The sequence below is a fragment of the Podarcis tiliguerta genome, assembly GCF_965153285.1.
Source record: "Podarcis tiliguerta genome assembly, chromosome: 5".
NCBI lineage: Eukaryota > Metazoa > Chordata > Lepidosauria > Squamata > Lacertidae > Podarcis > Podarcis tiliguerta.
The window spans coordinates 36,227,923-36,243,601 of record NC_139538.1 but is presented as its reverse complement, the minus strand read 5'-3'; the positions used below and the strand labels follow the sequence as shown (position 1 = coordinate 36,243,601).

At 41.8% G+C, this 15,679-nt stretch overlaps 1 protein-coding gene across 15 annotated transcripts in view; it reads right to left on the bottom strand.

Annotated features, from left to right (window-relative positions):
* Nucleotides 1–15,679, bottom strand: part of EPHB1 (EPH receptor B1) — a 347,409-nt gene that overhangs the window by 45,509 nt on the left and 286,221 nt on the right. For 13 of the 15 annotated variants that reach the window (XM_083443210.1, XM_083443209.1, XM_083443212.1 and 10 more), the window contains 4 exons: nt 12,332–12,513; nt 8,111–8,273; nt 4,925–5,033; nt 4,032–4,096 (listed from right to left, as the gene is read on the bottom strand). In XM_083443210.1, coding sequence (XP_083299336.1) covers nt 4,032–4,096; nt 4,925–5,033; nt 8,111–8,273; nt 12,332–12,513 — 519 coding nt within the window. The remainder of the gene's footprint in view (nt 1–4,031; nt 4,097–4,924; nt 5,034–8,110; nt 8,274–12,331; nt 12,514–15,679) is intronic. The other 2 variants (XM_083443206.1, XM_083443207.1) reach the window with 1 other exon arrangement.

The window sequence follows — 15,679 nt, the reverse complement described above, 5'->3', positions numbered from 1 at the left end:
GAATGCCATGACGGAAACCAGAGCGCATGGAAATGCTGTTTACCTTCCCACCACAGCAGTACCTGTTTATCTACTTTCGAACTGCTAGGTTGGCAGGAGCTGGGACAGAGCAATGGGAGCTCACCCCATTGTGAGGATATGAAATGCTGACCTTCTGATTGGCAAGCCCAAGAGGCTCAGTGGTTTAGACCACAGCGCCACCCACACTCAAATTCCAGGAACAGAGTCTTTTATTTTGTGCAGTGCAGGCCTTGCTCAGAGGTTGCCAAAAGTGGGTAATCTGAAATGTGTGCAGTCTTCAAGGCACTATCAGCAGTCACCTGGGATATGCACTGTTACCAATGAGCTGCTACTCAGATTTGGCATCCAGGTGGGAGCTTTTTCAAAAAGAGGTGGGCGAGTTTGAAAATAAAGGAAATGCATTGGCAGGATTGATTCAAGGCATGGCACCCCACAGATCAATGCAGGAAAACATACCTGCAGAAACCTTTGTTTTGTCTCAGAGGGAACGAGTTGATCTGCTGCCTATTAATAACTTTTAAAATTTCTGCACAGAGGAGGCCAGAATTTATGTGCTGCCTTACCTACATATTTTTGCCTTGTTTTATGCCAGCTGTCTCAAATTTGTCCTGATGGGCTGCCCTTACAATGTTCCTGCCACTGGGCTGTGTGTTTGCTTTTGCCTTATACGAAATAATTCTTTCCATTAAAAAAAAAAATGCTGTCAGACAGAGAGACAAAGTGCTGTTTCGGGGAAAATGTCAGCAGTGGGAACACATCAGAGGACCAAGGGCATAGGGAGAAGCACTGTAATGGCTCAGGGAACAAGGCTTTAGCTAATGGGCATTAAAAAGTGCAGAAATGCCGCAAAAGAGCATCATGGCAGTAGGGAAGAGGCGTATCATGTATACAAACAGTCCAGCGGTGTTTGAGAAGTGGTAAATATGTTTGCTCAAAGATTTGCTGGCTACAGGGGTACGAAGGTCATGCTGAAGAAGCTCCTGCAGAGCCCAGAAAGTAAAAATCCATCCAAATGTCATGACACAGAAAACTAACTTGCTGAACAAAGACACAGCAAACAGCAACCATGGGGATGTGTGCATTTTTATATCAAAAGGGGAAGTTTCTACCTGTATTGCAAAAACAACACTAAGACAGGAAGGGCAATCTGCTCAAGCGCTGGGTCAACTTTTTTCTATTCATCTACATCTCAGGGCCACCACCAATCTCAGTAAATGTGGTCCAAACCTAAGCCCACTTCTCCAACATTACACATTCCTACTCACATTCAAAAATGCACATAGAAATAAGCCAGAAATCCATGTCTTTCTAGCATCATATATATGTGTACTTTGAATAATTTTCTAGAAGTACTGGCCTCACATTTATTTATTTATTTGGAATGGTATGTGTGTTCCATACTTCTTCCAAAGAGCCCCAAACAGGGTAAGTAGGGTTTTCTGTAGAAAGGAAGTGAAATTTCTTAGACTTAGGTTTTATCAGGAAATTTCTGAGATTTTTCTTGGTCTCACCTATCTAGAAAAAGAAGAACACTTTGAAGAAATTTCTCCACCATTTTTGGTGGGGGGCAGTATCCATCCCCCTCCCACAATGCCCTAGAATGACTTTTGGAAAAATTTCTCATCCCCTGGAAAAATTAAGTGAATTCCTCTCCCCATAATTTCTCTGCCCACAAATATGGTGGAGAATTTCAAGAGGCAATTTGCACAGAGCTGTAATTTTTAGATTATCTTGCAACTGGGTGTTGAAGGGAGTCCAACAACATTTGAGGAGATGTTCCCCATCTATATTATCTCTCTCCCACCAGCTCTAAGGGTCACTGTTCTATAAATGGAACCCTCAAAATGTCAGACTCTCAGAGCTAAGTTCCAAACACTTTCATATTTACATTTATAGGTATATTGATTTATTAGCATAAGTAGCCTACAGGTATTTATATAACATATATTGTCCCTTAGTAAAAAAAATAAATTCCGTTGTGGCTGATAAATGCTATTTGTGCTCAGTAATTTCAGATATACCAGCATGTTAGTTAGAAAGTTGATATAATAGTGTAACTTTATATTTATGTTTTTTGAGTTATGCTTTTTTGGCAGTTTTCACAATCTTCTGTATAGTCTAGTATACTGACATATATTTTGTACTGAAGTAAACATTTTAGGTAATCTGATCACATGTTTCCTTAAAGGGTATTACACATTAGCGGAAAAATACGGATAGTTACTGTATCCTGATTCACTGTTGCCGAGCTTAGAAACTTTCTGTGCAAAGGATCCCATCATCCATATTCAGATTGGTCTCATTAAATAGCTTTAAAATTATTTAAACCTATTAGGCTCCAGCACTGAGCTCTCTTGGCCTCTGTTTTCAGCTTAATTATCTTCCCTTAAGGATAAGAAGTGATCCAGAGACATTTTGTCCAAAAGTTAAAATTAAGAAAATCTCAGGGATATACAACAAAGCATCTGAAGGTCAGGAAGTACAAGAGCAACTACAAATTTAGCAGGAAACCTTAATTCCACCTTTTGCAGTACGCTCTTGGTTAATCTTTAATTCCATGGCTGCATGTTCATGATCCGTCCATTTGAATTATAATGAGTACATTCTCCCCAAGAATTTAGGCTCACATTTTCCTTTTAAAGAAAGAGAAAGTCTGGGAGGCTTCTCTCCTAAAGTGCAAATTGGATTTTAGCTGCTCCCAATTTGGTTTTCTTCCCCCTATCTCATTTCCTGCTTTGGCTGTGGTTTACATAGGTATTGCTGCTGGCTGTAATCTGAAGAGCCCTAAAGAGCTGTGTGCATTTGTGTTGGAGATTTCCCCAGAAACACCTGGGAACTGTCGGAATATAATTGTTTGCAGCTGGTTCTGCATGCACAGCAAGCACGTAAAGTATGTGTAGGTGCGGGCGGAGAAGTGTCGATGGACAGTGATTACTCACTGGCCAAGATTGCTGCCTTGCTATTTTATTATCCTATTAACTTTCCTAATACAGGTTATAAAGGCTCATTTGCTGCCTTTCAGGAGAGCTCCGTTTGCATTCTGGGAAGGATCTGGATATGATCTGTTTACTAAACAGCTGATGAAAAGCCATATGCCTATATTTCACTGTGGCTAATCAATCTATGCATTTCAAAAGGAGGAAGTTGGAAAAACCAGCCACTTTATAGAATGGGGGGGGGGGAGTGTTTGTTTATCGATTCCCTCCAAGACCTTGCCTTTGCTCATCAATCTAACTATAGCAAGCAAGGAGGCAGTTGCTCTTTACAGTAATCTGTGACAAACTCCCATTTCTGCTGAGCCGAGGTCTGTGTGTAGGCCTCTCTCCTAGGACTCATGTGTAAAAGGGCTGATGACAAGCGCATACTACAAGTAACTGGCTGACAAGCAAGTGCTGCATACATCTCAGCTTCTCATTTTTCCTAAAACACGCATTCGTAAAAAATAATGGCAGAACCTGTTTCAACATCTGACTAAACAAAAGCCAGGAGGCACAAAGGCTGAGGATTTCCTCCAGTGCTTTTTGAAGCCTTACATTCTCCCTGTTTCCTTGCTGCCTTTTTAAAAATTGCTCTGCAGAGTATCTCCTGAGAAAATCCCCACTTTCGTACAAGCTTAAACATCTTCCAGCAAAACGCTTGTTCTCACTTTAAGTTCTCTGCCAATATATTCCTTGAAATGATCCCTGCTCCCCTCCTTAGTTATCTCAGTACTGTCCATCGCTCTTGCCATTCCTTCCACATGTCTTTCACTCTCAGCTTTATCTTACTTCCAAGTTAGACCACTATGCTTCAAGATGCCTTTAAAGTGGATGTATTTTTTAAAAAAATGTATTTTGTTGTTGAATTTTGATATATAAGGTAGTAAACTGCCTTGGGATGAATTTTATTATCAAAAGGTGGTGAATAAATTTAGGAAACAAATAAATCTAATTGACATTTCTCAACCCTGCCCCAATGAAAAACAGTTACGTGGAGTTGTCCAAACTTCCCTGGCTTCTCCCGCCACTCACCTCGACCAGTGCTGTAGTGTTGTAACTTATCACTGTACACTGCCTCTTTGCTGTAAGCTCGCTTCCTAGGAAAATGAAAAAGAAGATGCCGTTCAATCAGTGCCCAAGGCTGTAAAGACAGACCAGTTTGTCCTTATTCACTGCACCTTTGTGGCCAAATATGGAATTAACATATCAGGACTGGCTCAAGGACTGGAGCTGCCTGAGGCGAGGGACAAAATCGCACCCCATCCTTTCCATGTGTGTGACCAGATAGACAGTTGAATCTTACTTCAACATTGGTGACACTGTAGCATTCCCCACAGCGCCTGAGAGTAGTAGGACAGCTTTGGGGGCACAGCTCTGTCCTCCAACACTTCATCGCCAGTCCCCATCACCCAGCATCTGTTACCAGAGGCAACCTCCCTAATAGTCAGAGCTGGCCCTGCAAACCGCAAATTGAGTTTTCTACCAGAAACTCCTCAGGAAGAGTGTCTTTTGGTAGGCCTGTGTGCATCAAGCTCAGGACCAGTAATGGAAAGCAACAGGCATTTGGAAAGGAGCTTTCTCGGGGAAAGTGTCATTAAATGCAGAGACTGGCGTAGCTCGTTGTTGTCGTTGTTTAAATCTGGCACCCTTTGTAAGAGAATACATGCAAGATTCTGCCCTGTGTGAAAGCGTGTCTTGGCAATAGAACATTCGCCCCTGTAAAGAAGGTGTGCTTAAGCTACGCAAACCAAATATCCATTAGCACCTACACCGCGCTTCTTATGTAACCATTACAGATCAATTGTTAGCTCCTTGATTCCATTATCCAGCGCTGCCCTGCAGTAAATGTGTGTGTTTCCACAATCTCCTTCAGGAAGATTCAGCCTTTGGAATGAAAGCAAAATTTATAATGTGGCAAATGGTACCTGCTGCAAACAATTGAAATAGCCACTAAGGAGACAATAAAGACGACCCCTGCTGCTGCAGACCCGGCAATCAATGGCAGTTGTTCTCTCAGTTCTGACTTGTAGTCATCTGGAAAAGAAAATACATTTGTAACATTCTTGCCTGCTCGTAGAAGCCTTTGCTGCTAATAGCAAAACTCTATTATTTATTTACCATCTTTGTATGCCACCATTTCTACCAGGAATTCAGGATGGGTTACACAGGTGATCCAAAGAAGCACAGATCCTGGTTGAAGACCCCTGGAATCCCATGCATGACAGGGATTGTAACAATGCTATCTGGAAAGAGACAGCTTTTGCCATTTCTATATTAGAAGGGCTCTCAGATCCTGAACTCTGCAGTTTGGCAAGTTGAACATTGAGGGGTATGGAAGAGAAGCACTTACTAATGGCTCAGTTCACATGGAACACCAAATCATTTTTCATACTACAAGGAAAAGCCTGGAAGGAGCCTTAGACATTTATATTTTTTCTTCCATCTCCATACTTCCCTTGCAGACTCAGAGAACCTAATTACTTTTTGGTTGTTGTTGTTTTGCAAACCTTAGTTTACCATTACATCAGAACATGCAAACTTTGGCTTATGTTTGCCCTGCAACCCAGGACCTAATCCAGGGAAATGATATCCTTTGCAATGCCTTCTGGCTTTCTCAATAAGTTGATCAGATAGGAAGAACTCTTTATTTGTTCAGTCCTTACCACAATGGACCTACACATCAATTAACATTTTTATTTTATTAAAATTATTGTTCATCTTCTGATAATTCTGTCTCTAAGTCCTATCAGCTTAGAATGAATTCACACAAATGGAAATATTTCACACTTCCTTTTAATTTTCTTCCTCTCGTTTTGCAGCTAATTACTGGTAACCTGTTTTATCTCCTGCTTGATGCTTAAATCCTGTGCAAAATCTCATTTAACAATCAATTATTATTTAATAACATACAATATCCATTCTTGCTGTATTTCAATTAGCTGCTTCTATTTCAGACACAGCATTCTCCTTGTCTGCCTAATTGTAAGTATTGGAGAAAATCATTTTTTAAAATGTCCATCAGTTATGTGCTGTGTGTATGTGCTCCCCATACCCTTCCTCAATTAAAACTTCTGGACACTAGACAAGGAGGCATTTGTAGCAAAAGTGACTTTGCTAGACTTTGAAAGAACCTATTAAAAGTGCTCCATGGAGACGGCCACCTGAATGGGGGGGGGGGATTGCTTGCTGATCATTAGCTATGGTGAGAATATATTACTGAAAAGAATATATTTTGTTACAAGCAAATTAAGATTTGTCTAACCAGGCATCATCAAAAAGTCTCATATATATGTGTCTCCCCTGAAGTTTAAGCTAGAACTTGAACAATTCTTCAAAATATAATTAACCAAACATGTTGGTTTTTCAGTCTTTAGGTTCTGAGAAAATTAATTGTGTACACTTAAAACTGAACCTTGTCCACTTCTGCAGATATAGAAATTATGATACAGTCAAGACTTCTGTGCTTGACGCACTATGGGAATCACATGTGTGTTTAAGCTGTGTATATACAGCAGTGAATTGCTGGTTCAGTGACACATGTCAACACCCTTCATGTCAGTGTGTATATCTTTCAAACCAATTTGTCTCCCTAACAGATTACAGTTTTAGTACATACTTCGGATGTACACTTTAAAAATGCAACGGCCAACCCATTCTTAGTGAATAACTATGTGAGATGCTTTAATCCTGATGAACTGAGAGTGGCTGTCAATTGTAGACAAATCTTGAACACTAATACATATTTAGTATGGTAATAATAGAAAACAGGACCATAGAACTTTATCACGGTTCCTAATCGTGTGGAAGGTTCTATTTGCATTCAAATGACTACAACGTGGATATTCCTCTTCAGGTCTTCCCTGCTCAGCACAGAAAGAGAGAGGTAGAGATGGCACACATGGGGATATTGGGGGGTGGGGCCTGCCCCATGCCTCCTGATTGGGTTAACTTTTTGTTTATGTGCCATACCTGCACAAGGCTGTGGTCATGAGCTTATATGTTTCAGTTCATTCTAGAGAAAGCAAGTCTAAGTTTTCAAATCCCTGCATGCTAATTCTTGCAGGCTATTGGGGCCAAAGTAGCGGCCATGTTTGACACAACATATACAGAAAACCCTCAGTGGTAGAGAAAGAAGATGCCTCTGGTCTGATTCCACAGTGGTTGTGAGTGCCAAGGGAGATACTTTGCCTACATTTGGAGAGCTAATCTTTATCACAGAGTTCTTCCAATTATGCACAATTTCCTCTGGACTTCTTCTAGGCCTGCTTTTTGGAGGAAGGTCCCATACACTCTCTAGTGCAGAGAGACTGGCCACCAGAGTAAATTCAGGAGTGCAAATGTATACTCTCTTTTATACACTTTTAATTGGCTGCTTGTTGGTAGAGTGTTGGGCTATCATGCTTAAGTAAACAGATTTAATCTACCAACCTTAAACTAATGTACACGGGCCTGTCTCTGTTTCTTCGGAAATCCAAATATGAACTTGTGACTGTTGCAGTTAGACCTTGGAAGGTGGTGCAATGTTTTATACAATCAAAGGATATTGGCAAATACAGTCAGGCTCTGAATGTTTACATTCAGTTTATTTCTCAACTTCCTATAACTTCAAACAAAATCTAATTTTATTATACCACCACACGTGCATATTTCCTAGAACTACAGATTTACATGTTGGTTGCGAACAATGAGGGATAGCACACCACACCACACTCATGTATAAATCCTATATTATGCAGAATACTACCCACTGCTGGATACAGAATACCGGGCCACTACTCTGACTAACAGAGGCCAATCCGATCCCTCCCTAGCTTGCATGCAAACACTGAAAACCCATTCATATGCAGTTGGGCGGGGAATCACTTACATGGTCAGGGCAAAAACAGAGATAAGAGATTTCAGTCAGATTAATCCTCCAGCTGGCAATTAATCAAACATCTCTCTAAATCACCAGTCTCTCTCCACACTGCCCCACTGGGAGGCAAGGGTTTGGAGAGACAAGTTGATTTAATCCAATTATAGCTTCGAGGCTCGACAGAGTGCAACCTCCTTCCCTCTGTTCCTTTCTCAGTTCCCTCCCTGCTCCCCCCTCCTTTTTTTGTTACACTTACCATCCGTTAAGGTTTGGAAGCACATTTTCCCACTGTATTTCCCATAGCCAGCCACTGTCCGAGCCCGAACCTGTACCACATACACCATCCCTGGTCGCAGCCCATCAATCCGTGCCGTGTTGGTCTGGCTCTTCGCCATGGAGGAATTGTACTCATTGTGGTCCTTCAGGGAACAGCAAATAGAAAAGAGAAACATATGAGTAAAAGTTATATTTTGGGGATCTTATTTCCAAGGTGTACTTTTGTGCCAACGGCTTCTTAAAGTTAAGATGGCAACAAAAGGCAACATCAAACATCTTCCTTGTATTTCTCCCTCAACAGGGCCAAGGAACAACATGAAACCACTGACATTTGGCAAGCTTCCTGTTAGGCCCGGTGCATGGAAAGCAGTGGGTTGATGATGTTGATGACTGTTTTGTAATCACAGCTACATATTGACTTCCACTGACCCCTTTTCAATAACAATGGTGTGATGCGCTTCGCAGGACGAATTTCCCTATGGGCTTGCTTCGCAAGAAGAAAATGTCTTGCGAGTCTTGAGATTTTTTTCCGCTCCCCACCCCTTTTTTCTAAGCCGCTAAACCGCTAATAGCCTTTAAGCAGCTAATTCGCTAATCCCTTAAGCCTTTAATAGCCGCTAATAGCCGCTAAACCGCTAATAGCGCTAATCCGCTAATAGGGTTGCTTCGCAAGACGAAAAAACCGCTAGACGAAGAGACTCGTGGAACGAATTAATTTCGTCTTGCGAGGCACCACTGTAATCAAAAAGGCAGATTCACTCCATTCACTCCATTAAAAGATGATGAAATGAACATACAGTGGTACCTCGGGTTACAAACACTTCGGGTTACAAACTCCGCTAACCCAGAAGTAGTACCTCGGGTTGTGAACTTTGCCCCAGGATGAGAATGGAAATTGCACGCCCGGGGTGTGGCAGCAGCAAGAAGCCCCATTAGCAAAAGCGCACCTCACGTTAAGAACAGTTTTGGGTTAAGAACGGACCTCCGGAATGAATTAAGTTCGTAACCCAAGGTACCACTGTATCTGTATGTGTAGGGGGTTCACAGACTTTTAAAACAAACAGACAAACAAACAAACAAACAGACCTCACTAAATAGTGAAGGCTTATAGGGGAGCGAGTTACAGCACAGATCACTGATTCTATCACAAAAGAGGTACCTGCAACAGTTGGGCAATCCAGTATTGGACAGTGTGGTGGGGCAGCACCACTCACTTGACCTCTGGTCAGTGGCATCACTGCTACTTCTTGGGAGGTGGAGGAGGGAGGTGGCCACAATGCAAGCATACTGGCAGGAGCCCCAGATTGACTGTGCTGGTGCATTTCTACTGTGCCAACTTCAGTACCACCTGGACTCCCCTTCGCTACCTCCCAGTAAACAGCAGTGCTGTGACAGAGACCAGGGAAATGGCAGCGCCACACCACACCATTTGCTACTGATGCAACCAAATTCCCCACTTCTTGGGAAAGGTACATTATACTGCACAGTGAATGCACTTTCACTGTGCAACTTGGAGTGAAGGTGATTTGCTGGGTAAAAATATGGGTAATATTTATTGTACAAAAAGTTGGAGAGGCTTTCCATTCTTAGTACCCACTATACAGTTCTTAATCTAGCTAGCCTACCATCTCTCCCAAATGGGCAGCGATTGCAGCTGAATTTACACATGCATGTTCCTCACTTGCAGGAATATAAATATGAAGTGGTAACTTGTATATGCAAAACAACCATCAACAACCAAACACAGAACATCCCTCCTCAAACTCAACCCTTTACAGACTATGCAGTGCACACACTGCATCAAACATTGTATTTCTGAGCAATTTGACATGTACGTGCAAATGAAAGTCTGTGACTCCTGTTGATATATGATAACTAAAATAGGAGATTTGGAATAAAAATTGAATATCAGAATTCAAACACAACTGTTGTATCCTAAATATCTTTCTATTAAATCGCTGGACTCCATGTTTTTCCTCTCTCAAAAGTGGTGGCATGACCTATAATATATGATACTATAATATATGATTTGGCTGTTAGGCTTTTATCAAGCCTTGCTGAAAACTTGTGACTCAAAAACACAGTGTTAGCATTTCATCAAATTCTCCTTCCAGTCCCTGCTTTTTTGCCCCAGCTCTGCTGTGGTGTGCGTGGGATGGTGTAGATGAGATTCCAGTTTAACAGCCCACTCTAATGTACTCACACACTGGGTCGGTCTGTGAAGTGTGCATCAGGCACAGAGAGCCGTCACTATCCATTGTCTCTGTGACAATGGGGCCTGAAGAAAGAATGCAACTCTATCCAATTTCGTGGCCTGGAGATTGTCATATGCTATTTCTTACACTTCACTTCCCAGATATTCATTTGACAGATAGAAAACTGAAGGTGAAAATCAGTAAGTTGCCCAAGGCTACCATAGTGCCCAGTGCTTGAATTTGGGACTCCCTGGTGTCCAATTCCAATTTGCTTAGGGTGGTGAGATGGAAAAAGAGGACAAGTCTCTGGCACTTTAATAGCTGTGTAGAAGAGGGAATTTCAGCAGGTGTAGTTGATGCGACAAGTGCAGCTGCATGTCCTCTTTTTCATCTGACCACCCTGTGTTCAGCTTGACACTCAATTATCAAGACCCTATGTAGCTATAGCATATCCTCAGTTTTGAATCCAAATCATGAAACCCATTTGCCCTGTCTCCCTTTTTCTTCTGGACTACTTCACTTCCCTCTGAGCAGTCAGATACTTAGGCAGGAGGGTCTAATACAAACATGGGAACTTGTTGAGGTCCAAAGCTGCCGCCACCTCCCATTTCAGGTAGACCTGCACTCATAAACAATACCATGCATGGTCTGTACAGTAGCACCGCAATTGACAAGTGCTTCCTGACAATCTGGCATTTGATATCATTCACTGTACCTCAGGGACTCATGGGCAGAGCAGGTTCTTAGTCCAATCTACAGCAATCTGCGCTGGGTTACATCTATCCAGCTTTTACAAGGTAATAAAACAAGAGTCATCTCTGGGATATGAGGGGCTTGAGAGGGAGAGAACTTCAGGAGGATAATACAGGCACAGGAGAGTGGCACAGAGTTGGCAAAGAACTCACTATACCTCACCAAGTCTAGCTCAGTGTGTAGACTGTCACTCCTAGCAAGCTATTAGTCACTTGAAACAATGATATTTCAATAACATGAGGAAATGAAACAAGTGTACACAGCAAGCAAGCAGAAATCAACGGGGAGTCCCTGCTTTCAGTTAACTATTATTTTCAAGATTTTCTGCAGCAGTGGGGCTGAATGGTTTAGTGATGCTTGGGACAGGAATTCCTTCTCTGCTGCTGCTTTATGGTTCAGGCAAGCAACAGGCAACAGAAGCTGAGCTAAGTGGGGTACATTTGATTTAATGTGGGTAGGACTGGAGCCATAGTGAGAATGTAAAGATTGGACATGAGAAGTTGCTAGTAAGCTGTGAAATAATGTACTAAAGCAACTGTGTCCCGTGAACTCTTTGCAGCCAGGTGGTACAAAGCCTGTAAGGAGATAGTCCACAGGTGGGAGTGTTGTATGTACAGAAAGAGTTTGTATTGACAATATGATTAGAACCAATTGCGGCTACGTGAATCTGTCTATTTTAGTTTCCCATACATTTTCCCTCCAATCTTAAATTCCGTTCTCCACGTTTCTGCCTGAATTTATGATTTCTCATTTTTTTACTTTTAAATATGCATTTTAATATGCAATTATCCCCAATATACACATTTTGGTACACATTTCTTGGTTGGAGATCTGCAGCACAAAATTTGGAGAAGTGTGTGTGCCAATTGATTGCTGAATTTTGCTTTGTGTGTTGTTTTAGAAAGTGCAAATTAAGTAGTTTTGCATTAAAATGCTGGAATGTAGAGAAGTAATACGAATTCATTCTGGTGAAGGTCAATATGAAGGACAGCTAACCCCATCTTGCCCACCTCAAATGTTGAAGGTTTGGGCTAAAAATCTGGTATAGGTTTTCCAGAAATATTAATACTGAGGAAAGACCTTACTTCAAAAATCTCACGGCTGTCACAGAGTGTCTCCCCATTGACTTCAACTAGGCTTTGAATCAAGCCAATACTGCACATTCCACAACATGAAAAAAACAACACCAGACTCCCAAATCAATAATGGCCCATCCCAACTCCCCTCCCTTCCTCAAACACATTCAGGCTTACGGTGGATGGTCTTGCGCCCATAGTGCTGCTAATCTCGGGGATGCAGATCCGGCTCACCTTCTCATAGTAACGGATCTCATAGTCCAGGATGATGCCATTGGGCTGTTCCGGCTGAGGCCATGACAGTGTGATGCTCCTCATGCTGGCACTTACCTGGTGCATGATGGGAACTGTGGAGGGAGCTACGGAGAAAGGAGGGAACAGGAAGTGCAAGAAAAGTGAAAATTAACCTAGGGGAAGGAGGATGAGAGCATTCTGAAGAGGTAGTAGAAATAAAACATCAGGGTGGGATCAGGGTGAAGTCGAAGGGGCAGTGAGGGTGGAGGAGGAGAATGAATATTAAATGAAATAATAATACAGTCCAATGCAATTACATGCAGTATTTTGACACACAAGAAAAAATACATTTCTGCACTAGAACAATTAGTGTATAGAATTCTATGTTGACTACGCACACCTGTTATGTTTCTTGTTGTTCAGCTGCTCTGTCCACCATCTTGTGGGAAAGCAGCATACAAATAAACCACCAAATGAATTAATGAATGAATGACCATTAGTTTTTATCTTCAAGAGGCCAAAAATGCTTCCGATGAGTTGAATGGAAGCTGTACGAGAAGAATATTTCAGAGGTGTTTCATCAGGAGCAAGGTAGTTTGCACCCTTAGAAGGCTATTTCCATAGCTATTTTAAAGCAATATGTGAAATTCCTGCCCACAATACACAACGCCACTTGCTCACTAGGATGTATCCACAACCTGCAAAGAGGGGAGGCCTACTTTTCTCACATGAACTGCACCTATTTTCAGAAGCTCATGCTTCTGGATTTCTTGTTGTCCCATTCCTCCATCTCATCTATGATCCTTCAGCTTCTTTTCTTCTGCCTCTCTTCCAGCAGCTCCCTTTTACCTTTTCTTCCTGATGTCTCTCTGACCCTTTAATCAAGACTTGGACCTCTGCCTACTCCAAGTCTCCATTCCTAAGTTTACCTTCCTAAGATATGGTCATAGGTCCTATTTCCCCATCCTTTCTCTTGCCCCGTACTGCCTTCCCCAACTTTTTCTCAGCCCCCAACTTTCCTCGTGGCCTTTATGCACATGACTCTTTGATCATGCTCCTTCATTCAGTGCCTCATGGAATTTACCCTCCTCCTCTCAGATTTCTGCTTGTGGAGATCAGTGAATCTGCCAATTTCAGTTTTTCTCAACTTCTCATTTTTACAAACTTAAATTTATTTCTCCACATTTCCACCTCAGTCTGCTATTTTTTAAAAAGTCCTCATGGAACTGTATGAACATTCTAATGCAAATTTATTCTAATATAAACATTTTGTGTATACACACATTTCTTCAAAGTGTTTCCTTCTAATATAATGCATTTTTGTGTTTTATTTTCACCAATGTGTGCATTTTTGTACAGAAATTTTACTGGTGAATGGCAGCGCAAAATTTGGAAAAGTGCAAATTTCAAAGAATGCTTGTCATTCAGTTTGTGTATGGTTTCAGAAAGCGCAAATTAAGTAGATTTCTCCCTCATCCCTAGTTACCGTAACTTCTACTTCTGCTCCAGTTACTCCAGCCACTCTGACTAGAGATGGAGGAGGAATCCATTTCAAACAGATTTACACACAGAATTTGGTGATTCCGACCCCATCAAGCTTTGCTCAAATTGGACCACCTCTTTATTGAGAGTCCACATGTCTGAGCCACTCAGTTTGCTTTTTTTAGAAAAGCCAGACTAATTAAACACAAAGAATAATATATTTACAAAACACGTGACAGAGTCAAGCCCCATGCTCAAAAGCACATGGATTTCTACCATACTCTATAGTTTTTATTTGCCAAAACAATAGTTTAAAAGAGTTGAGCATGAGACTCTTAATCACAGGGTTGGGAGTTCGAGCCCTACATTTTGCAAAAGATTCCTGCATTACAAGGGATTGGACGAGATTATCCTTGTGATCCCTTTACAATTCTTATTTTTTCTCTCTTTTCCCACTTCTTGCAAACTCATTAGGCAGGAGGAAAGGCTGCCTGAAAAGAAGCTGGGGAAATCTAGGAATGCAACTTCAGAAGTGACGTTAGTGTTGACAAAACAGGGATAGGTATAGACTTAGTCTTTTTGTATCGTTTTCCTATAACTACTTTACAGCCTTTTCCTCCCCATCATAGGAAGCCAAATTAAAGATAAATGGCAGCAGACTTTTCCCCGTAGCCCAGTGGGGTTAAAGGGGAGCTAATAGACCTTTCTTTCCAATTTAGCTCAGGCTGTGCAGAAAATTCTCCATGAAAGAACTAGCCTTTCCTAATTTAGAACAGCTGTTCCCAACCGGGTGCCCTCCAGATGTTTTGGACTGTAAATCCCATGACTCTTAGCAAGTACAGAGTGGATGGGAGTGAATGTCCAAAACATATGGAGGGCACATGGTTGGGGAAGGCTTAGAATACGTGCTCTTGGAGAATGCATGCATCAAGAGTCTCGCCACCCCCTCCATTTAGCAAGTGTGCTTACAATGGAGCTTGCTTTCAAAGCAATACTGCCTTCCCTTTGCCATGGTGATAAAGTTTCCTCATATTTAATTGCTGTTTGAAGAACATTATTGCAGCGAGAGGAATGAAATGGGAACAGTCGGTAAATAATAAAGTTTTAATATTTAAAAAGGCTAGTTATTTTTAATTAGAACTTAAAATTCCTCGGGACTCTTTATCAAAGGCAAGCGACACAGGCCCATCTGCAAATGAACAAGCAAATTCAGAAAAATATTTTTCACTCACTATGAAGCCAGCACAACTTGCTCTCCTTAGCCTCCCCATCACATGAACAATGGCAAAGGCACTTCTAAGGCTGCAATGGATTTTTGGGAGGGTTCTTCTTCACAGTGAAATGGGGGCAGACGTGGGGGAGGTCACATTTTTTTCTAAAAAGAGACAGCAGTGGGGGACCTCTACTGGGCATTGCTTGGCAGACTGCATCCTTAAAAGTAGCCAAGAGGCCAATCAGTTAAAGGGGATATTCTGTACACACAATCCACCCCTAGCAAGATGGCACAGCGGTCTTGAGATGCATATTGTCATCTATAAAATGGCTGTTGCAGCTAATATGCAGCACTATGAATAGTGTGGCTGGACCCTTTGCTCTTGGCAAAGCAATTGTCAAGAAAGGATTGCACAGAAGGTGACTGCAGTGTGGGGGCCCTGCAGTCATCTGCAGTGTGACCTGCCCTTGACAAGCAGGAGCAATGGCAGCCCATTTGTGGGGGGCAAAACTTGAGAACCCAGTTTTGGCTCCATCTCCACTACCTCATTACATAGCTTACTAAATAATAATTGTGGTTCAGCTTTATTTCACTTG